The 17,628-nt window shown below is 45.4% G+C and overlaps 2 protein-coding genes across 13 annotated transcripts in view; one reads left to right on the top strand and one right to left on the bottom strand.

Moving 5' to 3' along the window:
• The window catches only part of LOC140396913 (histone-lysine N-methyltransferase NSD3-like), a 579,137-nt gene that overhangs the window by 33,232 nt on the left and 528,277 nt on the right, over positions 1–17,628 (top strand).
• tacc1 (transforming, acidic coiled-coil containing protein 1) overlaps positions 1–17,628 on the bottom strand; it is a 457,444-nt gene that overhangs the window by 348,022 nt on the left and 91,794 nt on the right. For 6 of the 12 annotated variants that reach the window (XM_072485833.1, XM_072485836.1, XM_072485825.1 and 3 more), the window contains one exon: positions 12,185–12,306. In XM_072485833.1, the coding sequence (XP_072341934.1) occupies positions 12,185–12,306 (122 nt within the window). Of the gene's footprint in view, positions 1–12,184; positions 12,307–12,483; positions 12,985–17,628 lie in introns of those variants that run through there. The other 6 variants (XM_072485827.1, XM_072485828.1, XM_072485830.1 and 3 more) reach the window with 5 other exon arrangements.

Here is a 17,628-nt window from a genome sequence, read left to right as displayed (position 1 = left end):
TGGTGAGCACAGTTCAGTCCTGGCTTCCACAAATGAGGACCAGATGGAACAGAACTCAGGGTCTCCCAAGAGATCGCCAGGAAACACGCAGCTAAACACGCTTGCTATGGGACTTTCTTCCCATTTAGTTAAATCCCGCCCTTGGTTTCAGGACTATAAATGAACAAATATTTAAATTCTGAAACTGCTTTCCATACAAATAATCTACCATCTGATCAAGGAGGTCTTTATCCATATTTCCACAAATAATCATAAACCGTCAAACCCAAGATAATTTTCAGCATTTTGATAATCACAACCCAAGGAAATGTGCGGCTGATTCAAGAACATATAATTATATGAAATTTAACGTGGCCAGTCAGGTTACACGATAAAACTTTTAAAACATAAATTTAGAGTACCCAATTCTTTTTATTTCAATTAAGGGCCAATTCACCTAACCTGCACATCTTTTTGGGTTGTGGGAGTGAGACCCACGCAGACGTGGGGAGATTGTGCGAACTCCACACGGACAGCAACCCGGGGCTGGGATGGAACCCGGGTCCTCAGCGCCATGAGGCAGCAGTGCTAAACACTGCATCACCGTGCTGCCCAGTACACGATAGAACTTAAAGTTTTTGTCTGCTGAATCATCTAATTCTGTGTTAATTTTTCTCCTGTTTTATTGACCTACTTGTTCTCACTGCAAGTGTTTTCTTCTGTCGTTTGGCATGTTAGTGTGTTGCTTAGTGTGTAAACCAGTATGGAATTTGGCAGTCTGTGACACTGTTCACTGTAGTGCAGGAGGAGTGGTCTGGTTCAGCAGGACACAGGATTAGAGGGGGGAGGTGGGGGGGAGAATAGGAAAGAGTGAATAGTCATGAAGTGATTAGAGGTTAATTGGTGAAGAACATCACTGAAAGAGAAAACTATGCCCCTTCTAACGGGCTGCCTCCTTTAATCTGTTCATTTGATTTACTCAAAGTATGATGGGGAAACAAGTGAAAGTCAGGAAAGAGGCGCAGAGACAGAGGCGACCTGCATTTTAGAGTTAAGGTGATTGGATGAAGGATTATAATAATAATCATCTTTACTGTCACAAGTGGGCTTACATTAACATTGCAATGAAATTACTGTGAAAATCCCCTCGTCGCCACATTCCAGCGCCTGTTCGGGGACACTGGGAGAGAATTCAGAATGTCCCAAGCACATCCTTCGGGACTGAGACGAAACCGGAGCACCCGGAGGAAACCCATGCAGACACGGGGAAAACGTGCCGACTCTGCGCAGAGTGACCCAAGCTGGGAATCAAACCTAGGACCCTGGCTCTCTGAGGCAGCAACTATGCGCGTGTACGGGATAGGAGGAAAACGTTTTTCACCCAGAGGGTGGTGGGCCTCTGCAATTCACTGTCAAATTTGATGGTTGAGGCCAAAGCACTCAACTCATTTCTAAAGGTACCTGGACCTGCGTCTGAAATGCTGTAACCTGCACGGCGGCAGACCAGCTGCTGGAAAATGGGATTAAAATGAGCGGTTTATTTCTTCTTTTTAGCTGGCCCAGACATGGCTGAATGATCCCTTTCTGCACCGTAATCTTTCTATGGTTCTGTGGTTTACGGCCCTGCCCCTGCTGGGACAGGCACATTCCAATCTTGGGTCCTTCCTTTCTTACCAACTAGCCATTGGAGGTTTCCAAGGTGTGGGCACAGGGCAAAGTGTTGATTTTCAATGTAGTGCATTGTTCTTACTAAATCTCATTCTTTGGAAAAAAATTATTGGGTGCTCTACATTTAAAAAAAAAAACATAAAGGATGCAAACTCTTCACACCAAACCACACAGACTTTGCAACACCGCATTGATATGGTCATGCTCTGAATGAGAGAGAGGTGGCCGCACCAAATTATGAAGTTGGGCATGGACCCTAGTGGAGTGGAATTTGGGAAAACAAGAGTTATCCACCAGCGTTCATGTCCTTTGAGCACTGAACTCTTGTAATATTGACTCTCACATTACCTCAAAAAAAGTCACTGTGCAACTGTTTGAAATAGAGCTCATTAATAATCTCTGCAAACATCCTATAGTCACATGGTGAACTACACTCCTTCAGGTAATGACATAAACAATGAGCACTGGGTCATTTTTATTGCATTGATTATAGAATGACAGAGCGGTGCTCCCATTTGTAGGAATATATCTCCAAAGACTCACTTGCTTCCAAAATAGATGGGAGCTTTCATTTTGAATTAGGTCACATCTATCACCAAAAAGCTGTTTAATCATCTGCTGAACTCCCTTCACATCCTCGTCATCAGGACACTGCTCGGGAACATGGAACATAGGAGTAAGCGTTTCGATTCATTATCTTGGCTGTTCCTCTACCCCAACACCATACTCCAGCACTCTCCCAGTGCCTCTCGATACCTTTTGAGTCTAAAAATCTATTTCCTTCTTCAATATATTCAGTGATTTTGCCTCAACAGCCTTCTGTAGCAGAGAATTCCACAGGTTCACCAATGCCCGAGTGAAGAAATTTATCCTCATCTTAGTTCTAAATGGTCTACCCCATATCCTGATAGTGTGACTCCTTGTTCTCATAGATTTCATAGAATTTACAGTGCAGAAGGAGGCCAATCGGACCATCGAGTCTGCACGGGCTCTTGGAAAGAGCTCCCTACCCAAGGTCCACACCTCCACCCTATCCCCATAACCCAGTAACCCCACCCCACACGAAGGGCAATTTTGGACACTAAGGGCAATTTATCATGCCCAATCCACCTAACCTGCACATCTTTGGACTGTGGGAGGAAACCGGAGCACCCGGAGGAAACCCACGCACACACAGGGAGGATGTGCAGACTCCACACAGACAGTGACCCAAGCCGGAATCGAACCTAGGACCCTGGAGCTGTGAAGCAATTGTGCTATCCACAATGCTACCGTTCTAGACCCCTTCCCCCCCCCCCCCCACAGCAAAGGAAACAACATCCCTGCATCCAGTCTGTCCAGCCCTGTCAGAATTTTACACGTGTTTCAATTAGATCCACACTCATTCTTCTCAGTTACAGTGAATACAGACCCAATCATAAGAACAAGGAGCAGGAATAGACAATTCAGTCCCTCAAACTTGCTCCTCCATTCAATATGATCATAGCTGATCTCATCATGGCCTCAACTCCACTTCCTGCCCATTCTCCATCGCCCTTCAACCCCTTACTAATTTAAAATCTGTCCATCACCTTCTTAGATTTACTCAATGTCCCGGTATTCACCACACTCCGGGGTAGTGAATTCCACAGATCGCAACCCTTTGAGAGAAGAAATGTCTGCTCATCTCGGTTTTAAATCTGCTGCCCCTTATTCTAAAACAGAGTTGACCATATCTCGTAGAATTTACAGTGCAGAAGGAGGCCATTCGGCCCATTGAGTCTGCAGCGGCCCCTGGAAAGAGCACCCCACCCAAGCCAACGCCTCCACCCTATCCCCATAACCTCACCTCACAACCTAATGGGAACTTGAGGAAAGCACGCATCAGAAACAAATAATTAAGGTGCACCCAAAACACGTATTTGGCTGTCACCCAACTTTGTGGGGGTCAACAAAGAGCAAAATGAAGTTGAAGTGAGCAAAATACACTTTCGTTTTTTACAAAAGTCATTTTCATAGAATCCCAGAAAATCATAGCAGTGAAAGAGCTCATTCACCTCATCATACCTGTAATAGCCCTGGGAAGAATTAACCTGTGCTTAATCCCACATCCCCACTTTTTGTTCCATAACCTTGCAAAGTTCCTCATTCTCAACCACCTGTTCAAATCTCTTTTAAATTCTCAACTCCCTTCTCCATCATTTTCCAATGGTTTTGTATCCACAGCTTTGGTTATCGTCCCACTCGCCAGCTGTTTTGAAAACCTTGGTTAGGTCGTCTCTTATCTTTCCCTATTTTAAGGGAAAACAAGCTTGACTTTTCCCCAACCTCCTTTCACAAATGAAGTCCCTTATCCCTGGTAACACTGTGGTAAATCTTCCCGACACCCTTTCTATGGGCTTGGCATCGTTACGATTTTTGTTTAATAATTTTAGAGTACCCAATTATTTTTTTTCCAATTAAGGGGCAATTCAGTATGGCCAATCCACCTTTGGGTTGTGGGGGTGAAACCCACGCAGACACGGGGAGAACTTGCAAACTCCACACAGACAGTGACCCAGGGCCGGGATTCAAACTCAGTTCCTCGGCACCGCTTGACATCATTACGAACATTTTATGGGACAGGATCCTCTGATCTCCCAGCTATGTGTTCCGAAACGACGGGAGGCGGCACACCTTGATTCTCTGCTCCTGTGGCTGTTGATGGTCCCATTGAAGCCACCCCATGCCACTGGGAAACTTGCAGGCTGCCAGTGAACAGATGCAGAATTCCGGCCTTGATGTCCACAAGTGTCCACAATTCTCCAGCCGAGGCCTAACAAGTGATTTAGAAATTTCGAGCATAGTTGCTTTACTTTTGTACTCTATTCCTCTGTTTATAAACCCAAGAAACCGTAATCTTGTTGCGTGCCGCTGCAACGCTGTTGGCGCGTCATCGGCAGGCCCTCCCGCGGTGCTCCACCCCTATGGACCAAGTTCCCGACTGCACGGGGGACGTGTGGTCTCAGTTGGGAACCCAGTGTGGCAGCTGTGGACTGTGTCCAGTGACGCCACACTCGGCCCGTTTCCGTGCCGCCGGCTGGGGGGGGCTTCCGCAACAGTTGGGTGGACAGGTGGGGAGTGGCCACGGGGTGGCCTGTGGGGTCGCTGATGGCTGGTTAGGTCTGCGCTATGTTGTACGGCGTGACCGCCGCATGTCGTCACCGTGCGCATGCGCTGCCAGGGACCCAGCCATTCTCCGACCGTTTGAGGCGGGAGCTTCACCCGGCGCTGCTGCTAGCCCCTCACCAGTCCCGGAATCGGTGAGGGTTCAACGCCAATTTCTGGGTCATAAAATGCCCGCGAATTCTCCATTTAAAGTTGGCACTTAGCTGCAGAAACGGAGAATCCAGCCCAAGGTCTTTCCGCTCATCTGCACTTCTCAAAATCAGGCCATTTATAGAATGGAGAACTATTTGTTTGCCCAGCCATGGTGCAGATATGCGAATAATACTGAATTGCAACACCCCCTGCCAGTAGAAAAAAAAAAAAAGAGGACACACCCCCATCAAAATGAGCAGTCACACAAAACATTTTCTGTCTCTTCATGTGGAATGCACTGCACCATAATAAACATTCTGTTCCTCCTGGAGTTCACAGTGTGTTGCTGGATCTTCTATTTTTATCCATTTTTTGAATGTGGTGTATGGCAAGAAAATTATAGCATTGTGTTGTGGCTTACAATTTCCCACCCAGCTGACCTTTGCCACAATGCCAGTAAAATTCTGCATCCTGTATAATATCTTTGTTTGGAACGCAGGGCTGATTAACCACCTCATTGCTATCACGAGGGCTCGCAAAATGATCACATTCCATCTCAAGAAATGCTGCTGCCTCATTTCCTGTTACCAGTCCCATTTCTGACCTGAAGGAGTCAACACCATGGAGACCACAGTCCAGTGCCAATGGGCACCTTTCACTTCTAAAATGAAACAGCGACCATCAGGAGGCTTCCAAGGCCATCTCAGCTGATCGTGATGTTGATCCTGGTCCTGACATTTCCAAACAACTCCGTGAACCCAAGGAGAGTCTTTTTGTTGCGCCCCTCCCCAGCTTAAACCGAACCTTCGAGGGATCAGGTCAATAAAACCACCATTTCCTACGGCCTCAGACAACCCAGCAATTGAACCCAGGCATCGTCTGTTCTTTTATGACTCAGCTCGAACAAACTAAAACCATCTGCATATTTCCAATTAGAAGCAAAAAGTTCACCATGATGCAAAGTCAGATCAAAAATGCCCTCCAAAGGTCTGTGATTGATAGTTTAAGAATATCCACGACAGAGGATTTTTTTTTAATTTTTGAAATAATGTGTTAATGCTTCTGGAATCCTATTTTCTATTTGAAAAAGTGCCGTCAATTGAAACTAGTCCCATTCTTCCCACATCGATGTGGACATTCCCTGAACCAGCAGTCTTGGTAGGACAATGTTCCATCAAGTTCTCAGGAGCTGGCAGAAGACAAAATAAAAAAATCCCCACCTCGTCCAATGCCAACTCTACCGTCTCCCGCCATTTCCTTCCTTGTAACAACAGACAAGACGGAGTAGACGGCTCTTACACTGGAGGCTGAATCTGTGTTCCACTGACCCATAGGTTTCATTTCAGCAATCACAGCTCCTGTTTGATTATAAATCTTCCATTTACTGTAGTTTTCTGTCACTATACATGGCAATCTCAAAGAAACTGCTATCACTTCAGAACGAGATGACGAAGACAGTCATCAATCCTGTCATTGCCTGGAGCACATGACCTGAAAGGGCTCTTCCTGAACCACCTCCATTGCCAGCAGCATTCAAAAGTTTTTCACTCCCATTTTACTTTGTGGCCTCAATTCACACAAAATTCTGATCATGCAGAGTTGGGACTGTGCCTTCTCCCTTCTGCGAGAGGTGACAGTGGCCCTTTAATTATACTGGCAAGTCAGTCTAAAAGTCCATCTAAAATAGGCACAGGGGCTGCAGGAAGGAACAATGCACCAAAAGCAGCTGGCTGTGTGTTCATCAAAACAGGAACAAGAAACATGGGGAAGTGAGTGTACTAAAATCCAGATGTCACAGGAGCAGAGGATGTGTCTGGAATATCTCATATTTGAAGCCTTTACAGTGGTTACCAAGTTGGGATTCCAAGCTCTCCTCATTTTCTCCACTTGTCTCAAAGTGGGGAAAAGTTGCGTGCAGAAAGCAAATGTTATGTTAACCTTTATTACAAAGGGATTGACATAAAGAAGTCTTACCACAATTGTACATGGCTTCATGAGACCATAGCACAGTGGGCTACAACATCTGGCTTGTAATGCAGAACAAGGCCAGCAGCACGGGTTCAATTCCCGTACTGGCCTTCCCAAACAGGCGCCGGAATGTGGTGACTAGGGGCTTTTCACAGTAACTTCATTGAAGCCTACTTGTGACAATAAGCAATTATTATTATTAACTAGTGTACTGTCTGTATAAAATGGTTTCCTGACCAAAGGAAGGGATTATTTGCCCGAGGAGGAATTGCAATAAAACATTCACTAGATTAATTCCTGAGGTGTCCATTGATCAGGAACTAAGTAAACTAGGTCTCTCTTCCTTGAAGGAGCTTAGAAGAATTGAACATAAAATTCTTCCAGGGTGGTTGCCGCGAGTATGATTTCCCTGACTGTAAAGCCCAGAATTAGGAGTCTCGGAATGAAGGGGCCAGCCATTTAGAACAGAGAAACATCCTCACTGATATGGTTGGGAATCTTGGAAATTCTTTCATGTCCAGTCATTGAGTATATTCAAGTCAAAATTCAACATGAGGATTTGCAGACATGGGAGTATCTGGGGTAACAATTCAGTCATGATCCCATTGAATGACAGCATAGCTGGAGGAGTTGAATTGCCTATTCCTACTTCGATTATATTATGGTCTTAAAGCGGAGGTACAGTTGAGTTGGTGTCAATGACGCTCTGCTACCTGGTCATTCTTTGAGTGTTGTTGAGCGTCTAATAACCACCAGATCATTGGGGGAGGGGCCGTGGGCACAAGCACACTCCTCAGTCTCCTAACGCATCATCCAAGTGCAGACGCCTTTATCTGCAGGAGTGACTTGATTGCCTCATCAGATTATCATGACCCCCATATCGCTAACTCAGAAACAACCAAGATGTTATTGGAATGGTTTTTCCTACACAGTTCATGTCAACATGATGCTTTCTACTCTTGCAACACCATGAAATGAGTGATTTGATTGGAGGGCACAAATCCAATCAGTATGGCCAGAGTTGTAAGACCATCCCACCCCACAACACATCTCCTCACACCTCCAGTTTGTGCCTCACTGGTATTTCATACCTGGACTCTTCCCCATTGGTTGGCCACTTATTTCTAACTACTCGCAAACAAAAGTGCTGCCTGCTGCCTCCAAACGTGAAAATTTAGTCAGCAATTCAGTGATGTTCTGCACATACACAAAAGCATGAATGCACAACACTCTGGGCAAAGACTGGTACGACAGCTGCTACTAAAATCAGATCTGCAAACCGACCATCACTTTACTGTCTGAAGCTGGTACCTATACTGGTCATGTGGGTGGCTGACCGAGAACGATCTGGGCTCAAGCTCCACCCCAGAGACCTGAGCACATGATTAAGCTGGCATTTCTGTGCGGCACAGAACGGCTGCACAGCTGAGTGGTTGATCAAGATAATAAACTAGGTCTCTTCTGCACTTAGAGATCTGCAAAGGATCCCCTGCCAGGATTCGAATGACAGGGGACTTCTCCCTAGTGCCATGGTCAATAATTATTCCTCAATCAGATAATTGCCACTTTGGCAAGTTCCAGACAGACTCCCGGTTCCTGTGGAGTTGTACCAAAGAGCCAGTTAAAATCATGCAAAAGATCAATTAACCCATTGTGCCTGTGCTAGTTAGGCACCGTGTGGAGGTGGAGCATTGTGTCATACTGAGAAAGTCCATAATTAATGACAGGTGCACCTGAAATGACTGTCATCCCATCAAATCATAAAATGGGAAAAGGGGCGAAGTGTGTTCAGCGCTTTGTGTTGGTGTTGGGAAAGGGGTTTGGGATCTTTTGCATCTCGGAGCATGAACACGCATCTGCAGCTAACCTCTCCACTATTGCACTTATTCAAAATTCAGGGTTTTCTTATTCTCAAGTATAACTCAATCTTAGACAAAGGCTGTTGTGGCCAGACTGGGGACTGTGCCTAGAGGATCCTTGGGATGTGATAGAGCTGAAGTTAGGCTTTTGATTTAGTGCAGCAACAGCAGGAAAGATTTGAGCATTTTAACGTGAATGGATATGTCAAGACCTCATCCATAAGGCCATCCTTGAGATAACAGCTCTCAAATTGTAACATCAAACACAAAGGCTTTGACCCATCCAAAACATAGAAATCATTGGCTGATATTCTCCCCCAAACTCCTGGGATTCGCTCAAGGAAATTCTTAATTTCAAAATAACAACATAAATAGATTTGTCAAGATGCCCCTTAAACATCACCATCGTCCCTGCTTCCACCACCTCCTCCGACAGCGTGTTTCCAGGCACCCATTACCCTGTGTAATACACTTGCCTCGTACATCTCCTCTAAACCTTGCCCCTTAAACCTATGTCTAGGTTGACCCCTTGACCCTGGAGAGAAGCCTCTGACTATCCACTCTGTCTATGCCCCTCATAATTTTGGACCTCTATCAGGTCTCCCCTCAACCTCAGTCGTTCCAGTGAGAACAAACCGAGTTTATTCAACCACTCCTCATAGCTAACGCCCTCCATACCAGGCAACATTCTGGTAAATCTCTTCCGCACCTTCTCCAAAGCCTCCACATCCTTCTGGTAGTGTGGCGACCAGAATTGAACACTATACTCCAAGTGTGGCCTAACTAAGGTTCTTTACAGCTACAACATGACTTGCCAATTTTTATACTCAATGCCCTGGCCAATGAAGGCAAGCAGGCCATACTGGCCAATATTCCCCCCCTAAACTCCTGGCATTAGCTCAAAGAAATTCATTTCAAAATAACAATACCAGTAGGCCATTCATCCCTTCAAGCCTGCTTTTCCATATAGTAACACTCAACTCCACATTGTTGCACAATCCCCATGTCCCCAATACCCTACCTTAGCAATATCTATTTATCTAGGTCTTGTATATGCCCAGCGACTGAATATTCACAGCCCTCTGGAGGTAATGAATTCCAAAGATTCACAACCCTTTGAGTGAAGACATTTCTCCTCATGTCAGTCCTGAACAGTGTCTAAAACTACATCCCACATTCTAGACTTCTGAATCAGGCGGAACATACTTCCAGCATTTTCCCTGTCAATTTAGCCCTTTAAGAAATTCAATATTTAAATGAAATCAACTCTCATTCTTCTAAATTGGAGGGAATATGCTCATCTTGTTATGATACTGACAAGAAACCCAAGCATTTTGTTTCAATTCGTAAACGGTGAGGAAATAATACTTCACACCAGGCGTGATGATTCTGACCAGTAGGTATCTTTTCTGTTAAAAACAAACTTCAATTTACACATAGAACTAGCCACAGCAAGGAAACAACCTTACAAATATTATACAGTTCTTAAAAAGGAAAAAAAAGGAAATTACTATCTGCACCTGCGACTAACATTTGGAACTAAAGACCCTTTCAAAAGCAAAACCAATACAATTCTGCTCAACCTAGCAGCATTTGGAAAAACTGTTCAACTTAAAATCCTATAACAGACTGCAAAACTACAGATGGGCCTGGCTCCTCTCATTAATGACACCATCTGTATCTCACCAAGTACCATGAACTGCTTAGCTAGGACTAAGTACAACCCCTCATTAAATTATCTACTCTGCAGGGAATCTCCAGCAATCACAACAATGTTCCATTATCCCTCTATATGTAAACAAGTCAATGGTTAGAATCAATCATGACCTCACCTTTTAGGACTTCTTTTTTTTTAAAATATAAATTTAGAGTACCCAATTATTATTTTTTTCCAATTAAGGGGCAATTTAGCGTGTCCAATCTACCTAACTTGCACATCTTTGGGTTGTGGGGGTGAAACCCATGCAGACACATTGAGGATGTACAAACTCCACATGGACAGTGATCCAGGGCTGGGATTCGAACCCGGATCCTCAGTGCCATAGGTGCAGTGCTAACCGCTGTACCACATGTCATCCAGACCTTTTAGGACTTCTTAATTACAGCTTTAGTAGACAGTCTGGATTAAGAACCTTACTGCAACAGATATAAAATACAACATATATCCCAAATTCTTACATCCATCACAATAAGTCCTCACAATGCAATTCCCTCATCTGAGGAATCAGTCTGGTTAACCTTTGTTGCACCCGCTCAATTTCAAGTTATGTCCTTCCTTAGGCAAGACCAAGTCTGTAGACAGTATTCGAGATGTAATCTCGTCAAAGTACAAATTGCAGTATTTTCCCAATTCCTTTGTACTAAAGGCCAACACTGGGTTCATTGCCTTCCTAACTGCTTGCTGTAGCTGGGAGTTAACCTCCTGAGCCAGCGAACTTGAACATTTTTCACTCAGTCCCCTCATCCAAGTCATCGACAGAGATGGCAGGTAGCTGAGGCCCAAGACCTGATCCTTGTACCCCTCCAGTTACACCCTACTATCCTGAAAACAACCTCTGCTCGGTTTTCGGTCCATTAACCGAACCTCAATACAAGCCAGTACATGGCCCCACTCTCAGCTCCAACATTGTGCGATCGCCTCTCAGCTGACAGTTTACTAAATGCTTTGTGGAAATGTAAATATATCCAACCATAGGATGTAGCATACAAATATTTAAACCTGATCTGAATATTTGAAACAAGTTGCCATTACTGAAAGCATACTGTTCAGCAATCAAATGAATTAATACAACAGTGATAAGGAAAGAGGTATACCATGTTCATTTGTGTGTTTCAACCATCACAATCCAATACGCTATCCACCATGTGAAAAGCCCCTCATATTTGGGGGGGGGGGGGGGGGGGATTGTGACACAATCTGGAAGAAAAAAAAAACCTGGACTTTTCCCCAGAACGTATGCAGTATTATCCTTAACATTCATGTGAATGTCTCGGCTCAGCCCTCCCGATGATCCAAACAGCAATGATGCCCAGATAAACCAGGCTGGTACATGGGTGACAAAATAGAATGATCAAAAAAAAAGGATTTTGCCCCTCACTTGACAAGTAACTGCTTCTGCAGCTGTGCAGCCTCTGCCATGAATGCCCAGTTGGAAATGATGAAGGGGTCTGATCATTTCTGGCGTCTCCATGGGAGTGAAGGGCAGCAGAGAGTCCATTATTCAAGCATCCAGGTTGGGTTCGGCGTCTGACTGGGCACTGGTCTCAAACAGTTAAACCACAAGCACACCGCAGCCAATAGTAGCTGGCATTCTGTCAAATTATATCACAATAACATCAATTTCTCTCTCTCTCTCTTCCCCCCCCCCAGTTTCGCCACTTGCCTCAGCCCCGTATATAGGACATGGGACGACTATGGTTACTTGCCTTACCTGCTTTCTCGCTCCCTAGTTTTTCTCGGTGTCTCCCAGGCAGCTCACCTGCAACAATCTCTGCTGGCCCCTGGACAGGTGTATCCGCCTCAGGCGTGTCGAAATTCGCTTCGGAGTCAGAGCTGCAAGAGGAAGAGAAGATGGGAGAAAATGAATCATGTCTCACCCCCCTTCGGAAATAGACTTTCATTGATTATCTCTTATTGCAGTGAAGCCTTCCTCGTTTGAAAAAAAAAAAGCCTGCCTCCTCTCTCTCACACACAGCAGCCTTTTCAATTCCTTCAAAAACAGCAACTTGCCTGAAACTCAGCCTCTTCTGTTCAGGTTTTGAATCCTCATCTTGACTGTCTCCAGCTCCTGCCCCTGGTCGAACCACAGACCAGGTCCACTTCGCCCACTGAATGGGGGATAAGATCTGCCACGGACTGAAAGCCATGGAAAAATAGATAAATGCCTCCGCTGAGCTGGGGCTGCTGTTTCTCACAAAATGGAGGGAAAGTCGAAAAACAATATTACTTGTGTGTGAGTCAGTGAATTACTGAATGTGGGGCTTCTGCTGAAATCGCGGATGTGGTTACATGTGAAACATCAAGTCAGTTCCCTCCTCTGCCAAGTCCTCTTGCAATTGCATGACAGACAGCCAGCCTGCAGTTCCTTCTCGCCCTGGCTTTAAGTGGGTTCCAGCAACTTTCAGACAGGCTATGCTGGAGCTATTCTCGTTCCATTCTGCCAGAAAAAAGGAGGGGGGGGGAGTGGTGCGAATAGCGGACAAATCTGCTCCCGCCCAGCCCTCTGAATACCAAACAAGAATCAGCTGGGTGGCAGATAGAAGCATTCTCTCAAGATCCGCCCCTCAGATTGTACTAACCCGAGTTGAGGATTGGGAGGGAGAGCGAGAGAGAGATCTGTCAGCCTGTTTATTATCCTGTGAGCCAGTTCCCCCCTGCTTTCCTTGTCAGGGCGATGGTTAAATCCAACCTGCAGAACTCAACTGCTGCTGACACTTGCTGCAAAGCAAGTTCATCGCAGCCCAACAGCAGCTCTGAGTGCAAACAATTAAACAAATAATAACTTCACACCCACAGCAGCATTCAAACAGATTCAAAGATGGCTGGTCCTGTGAAAACCCAAACCAAGGATATGATACTGCATTTACCACTCCTAAACTTGACTATTCTGTCTAAATTATCCAGTGAATGATAGAATGGTTCCAACACTTCTGCTCCTAATTCCTATGTTCCCACAGATATATTTCTGATTTGTTTAAAAAAAACCAGGTTAAATGGATATGGGGAACAGATGGAGAGGTGGATTTGAGATCAGCCATGATCTGATTGAATAGCGGAGCAGGCTCGTAGGGCTGAATTGCCCACTTCTGCTCCTAATTCTTGTGTTTCGAACACAGGAGCCATTCAGCCCATCGTATCTGTACTGGCCCTCTGAAGGAACAATTTAGCGCTCCACCGTAGCATTTTTCCATTTCCGATAATAACCTAATTCCCTTTGAATGTGTCGATTGAATCTGCCTCAACCACACTTTCAGAGAGTGCATTGCAGATCCCAACCACTCTCTACGCAAAGAGGTTTCTCCTCATGTTGCCTTGCCATTGCTTCTTCTGCCTATTACCTTTAATCAATGCCCTCTGGTTCTGAATCCTTCCATTTCTCTCTGACTTGGCCCCAATTCTCCAGCCGTTGGGATTCTCTGTTTCTGCCACGGTTTACCCGCGGTGCAGGATGGCTTCAATGGGAAGCTCGATTGACTAGCGGCGGGGCACGGTGGCACAACAGTTAGCACTGCTGCCTCATCTAGGGACTGGGTTCTATTCTGGCTTTGGGCGACTGTCTGCGTGGAACCATAGAATCATAGAATTTACAGTACAGAAGGAGGCCATTCAGCTCATTGAGTCTCTACCGGCCCTTGGAAAGAGCACCCTACTTAAACCCAGGCTTCCACCCTCTCCCTGTAACCCAATCTTACCTTTTGGACACGAAGGGGCAATTTAGCATGGCCAATCCACCTAGCCTGCACATCTTTGGACTGTGGGAGGAAGCCGGAGCACCCGGAGAAAGCCCACACAAACACGGGGACGAAGTGCAGACTCCGCACAGTCACCCGAAACCGGAATTGAACCTGGGACCCTGGAGCTATGAGGCAACAGTGCTAACCACTGAGTTTGCACTTTCTCCCCGTGTCTGCGCGGGTTTCCGGCAGCTCCGGTTTCATCCCACAGTCCAAAGATGTGCAGGTTAGGTGGATTGGCCATGCTAAATTGCCCTTTTGTGACAAGGTTAGATGGGGTTACGGGGACAGGGGAGTAGTCGGTGCAGACTTGACGTGCCGAATGGCCTCCTTGTACTGTAGCAATTCTATGTTTCTATGAGTAAAGAATCCCGCCGCCAGTGAATGGCGCGCCACTGAGAAACACGCGGCTAGGGGAGAGAATCCAGCCCCTACTCTGTGCAGCGTCCTCATCATTTTTAACACCTCAGTGTATTTTTTTAGCCAGAGAGATCCTCAATAAAAACCACAAGTTACATGAGGCCCTATATAGTTAGCTGCTAATTATCCTCTGAACTGTATTGCCATCTGTACAGTTTAGGATGAGAGCCAAGTGGTATTCTTGCAAATGAAATTAAATGGTAGATTGTAGATTCCAAAGTATATTGCCATCAGCGACGGTTTTGAAATGCAGTCTGAAGAGCAATGGGCAATACAACTCAGGACTCTGACTTCTGAGGCAGGTTTCTCCGTCCCTGGCACTGTGGCTTCACAGGCAGTGACGGATGCGATGAGCCAGCCAAAAGCCCATTGGGCTTGGTGGGACTCGAAAATTCCAGCCTTTGGTGTTGCGAGACCACCCCTGGTTCCCGTTTGGACACGTCACAGGATCACCATCAAACCAAGTTTGACACTGAGTCACACAAGGAGGTATGACGACAAGTGACCAACAACCCGGTCAAAGAGGTAGGTTTATAGGAATGTCTTTCAAGAGGAAAGCAAGGTGGCGAGAGGAAGAGTTTTAGGGAGGGAATTCCAGGGCCCCAAGCAACTGAAGGCAGGGTCACCAAATAGGGGAAGGCCAGAATTGGAGAAGCAAAATCTTTCTTCTCTAAAATCAGATTTGGTTAAACACAAGAGCAGCTACTTAATTCATTGCACCTACTGTTGTGGTTTTACTGTCAATGTTTTATTTTTAAATTTTATTTTTCTCCTTTCTCGAACTATCCACTGCCTCCCAACTCCAACTCCTGTCACCCACCCAACTCCCTTTGCCCCCACTCTGTTCTACATTCATTGGAGATTTGTTCCCATGGCCAGTGTGATTGCACCTTGAAGAGACAAGAGGAATCAGGTGCTCAAGAGGGAGGGCATCACCTCTTAAATTGTTCCTATATACCTGTTGGCTGAAAACGTCCTGTGCATAGTTATGAGGAAGCGCATTGCAACATTATTTGCTATCGCACCCAGAATGGAACTAACAATAACTGGAGGACCAATGTAGCTTTTGAAAGCTGCCAACCTGTGCCAAGATACTCCGACATTTAAATTCTATTTGGTCACATATTTCTCACCAAATTAATTGTCCTGTTTGAATGATACATGTCCGGGGGCTTGAAGTAGGCTGTTTTAAGCTCAGTTGGCCACAGTGATACATAAAACCCAGGTCAGAACACCGAGATCTGTCAGCATCAACAACCTGAACTCCTGAGAAATGAATGGAATTTACACTCTTATCTAGCGCCCTGCGGTTCTATGATTTAGGAAGATATAAAGCCTGGACACTCCTTAACCCATTAGTACCGTCATTAAGTAGCAGACAAGAGGAATTCCACACAAAGGTGTTGACATGTTGATTGGCCTACTGCTGCTCCGACTGCTCATGACCATCTTTATATGTCAGAGTTGCACCAGTCTTGACTCAGTGCAATATTCTTGTCTTCTGCATGGGTTCAAGTCCCAATCCAGGCGGTGAGCGCTGAAGTCTAGGCCGATACAAAGCGACAGTCCCAGTGCTGGAAAATGGGATTAGAAGAGATAGGTGCTTGATGGCCGGCACACACACAGTGGGCCAAAGGGCCTCTTGCTGTGTTGTAAAACTCTGTGACCCCAGTACAGTACTGAGGGAATCCTGCACTGACTGAGGTGCCATCTTTTGGATAAGATGTTAAGCTGAGGCAAAGTCAGCTTGGATGGAAAAGATCCCCTGGCAGGAATTTGATGAACACCTTTTGATGCAAGAGGTGTTCTCCCCTGGTCAATATTTATCTCTCAGTCAACAAGATTAAAAATAGATTATCTAGTTGTTACCTCACTGCTGTTTGTGAGAGCTTTCAGTGTGTAAACTGGCTGCCATAATTTCTGCATTACACTTTGAAAACACTACTTTGTCTGCAATGTGCTGAGGTGGTGAAAGATGTTGGATAAATGCAAGTCCTTTTACACTTAATGATCTCAATTCATTGTTGACACTCCCACAAATGCACATTTGAGATGAGAAAGCTAACCCTGTGGGGAAATTGTAAATGCAATCTAACTCACGTCCCTCTCCACTGAATTGCTTTCTCTTCTCTGGCATCTTGTCTGATCTCAATTTGTGCACCTATCTAGTGTCAAGTGGAATTCTAGTCAGGCAACAATATTAAGTACATGATGTTGAAGTAGAGCTGACAATGTTTCATCAGCCCTTCAGATCTCAAGTCATGCTACAATGGAAGGGAAATTTGACCCAGCCTCATTCCACAAATGGCCATCATTCATTCATCATTACCAAACAGTAAAGGCTCACTTTCACAACCCAGTCGGTCTACATAGGTACAATGACTTTAAACTTCTGAAAACAATGGATAGCATCAATAACAGACTAAGCTTGAACACTCCCTCCTTCCTCACCTTTAGTTGATTTTGTTTCCTTCTTTAGTTTAATAGTTTTGTGAAGGCCACAAAGAATCCAGCACGAGTTGAAGGATAGAAAGAAATAACATTTATTTACAATAACATGCAGCAGCAGTAACTCCCTTGCTGCTCACTCCGCTCTAGCTGGTTCAAAACTGGCCAGCTTTATTTATGCAGGGAATCTGCTCATGATTTCTCCGCCCCCCCCGCAATTGGGGACGCTCATACTCCCAAAGGATTGTGGGATTGCCATTAGTCCCTGTGGTGGTCTGTATTAGGGGTATTAAGGTACGCTGTGATGCCAAGAGGCTATTGGTGGATAGACGCTGGGTCCCGATTGGATCAGCCGCCTACTGGCTCCACCCAGTAAGGCGGCGAATAAGAGCCCGGGTTCTCCCAGCAGCCGCATTCTGTAACTGTGCTGCTGGGGAACAAGTCTGCGTAATAAAGCCATCGATTGACTCCATCTCTTCGGTCTCGTGAGTGATAGATCGTGCAACAATTTATAACACAGACTTAAAGGACGTGGAGCTCCGAATCACTCCAG

This window comes from Scyliorhinus torazame, chromosome 20 (genome assembly GCF_047496885.1).
Source record: "Scyliorhinus torazame isolate Kashiwa2021f chromosome 20, sScyTor2.1, whole genome shotgun sequence".
Lineage (NCBI taxonomy): Eukaryota > Metazoa > Chordata > Chondrichthyes > Carcharhiniformes > Scyliorhinidae > Scyliorhinus > Scyliorhinus torazame.
The sequence above is the reverse complement of the archived record's forward strand: the minus strand, read 5'-3'. Positions and strand labels throughout refer to the sequence as shown.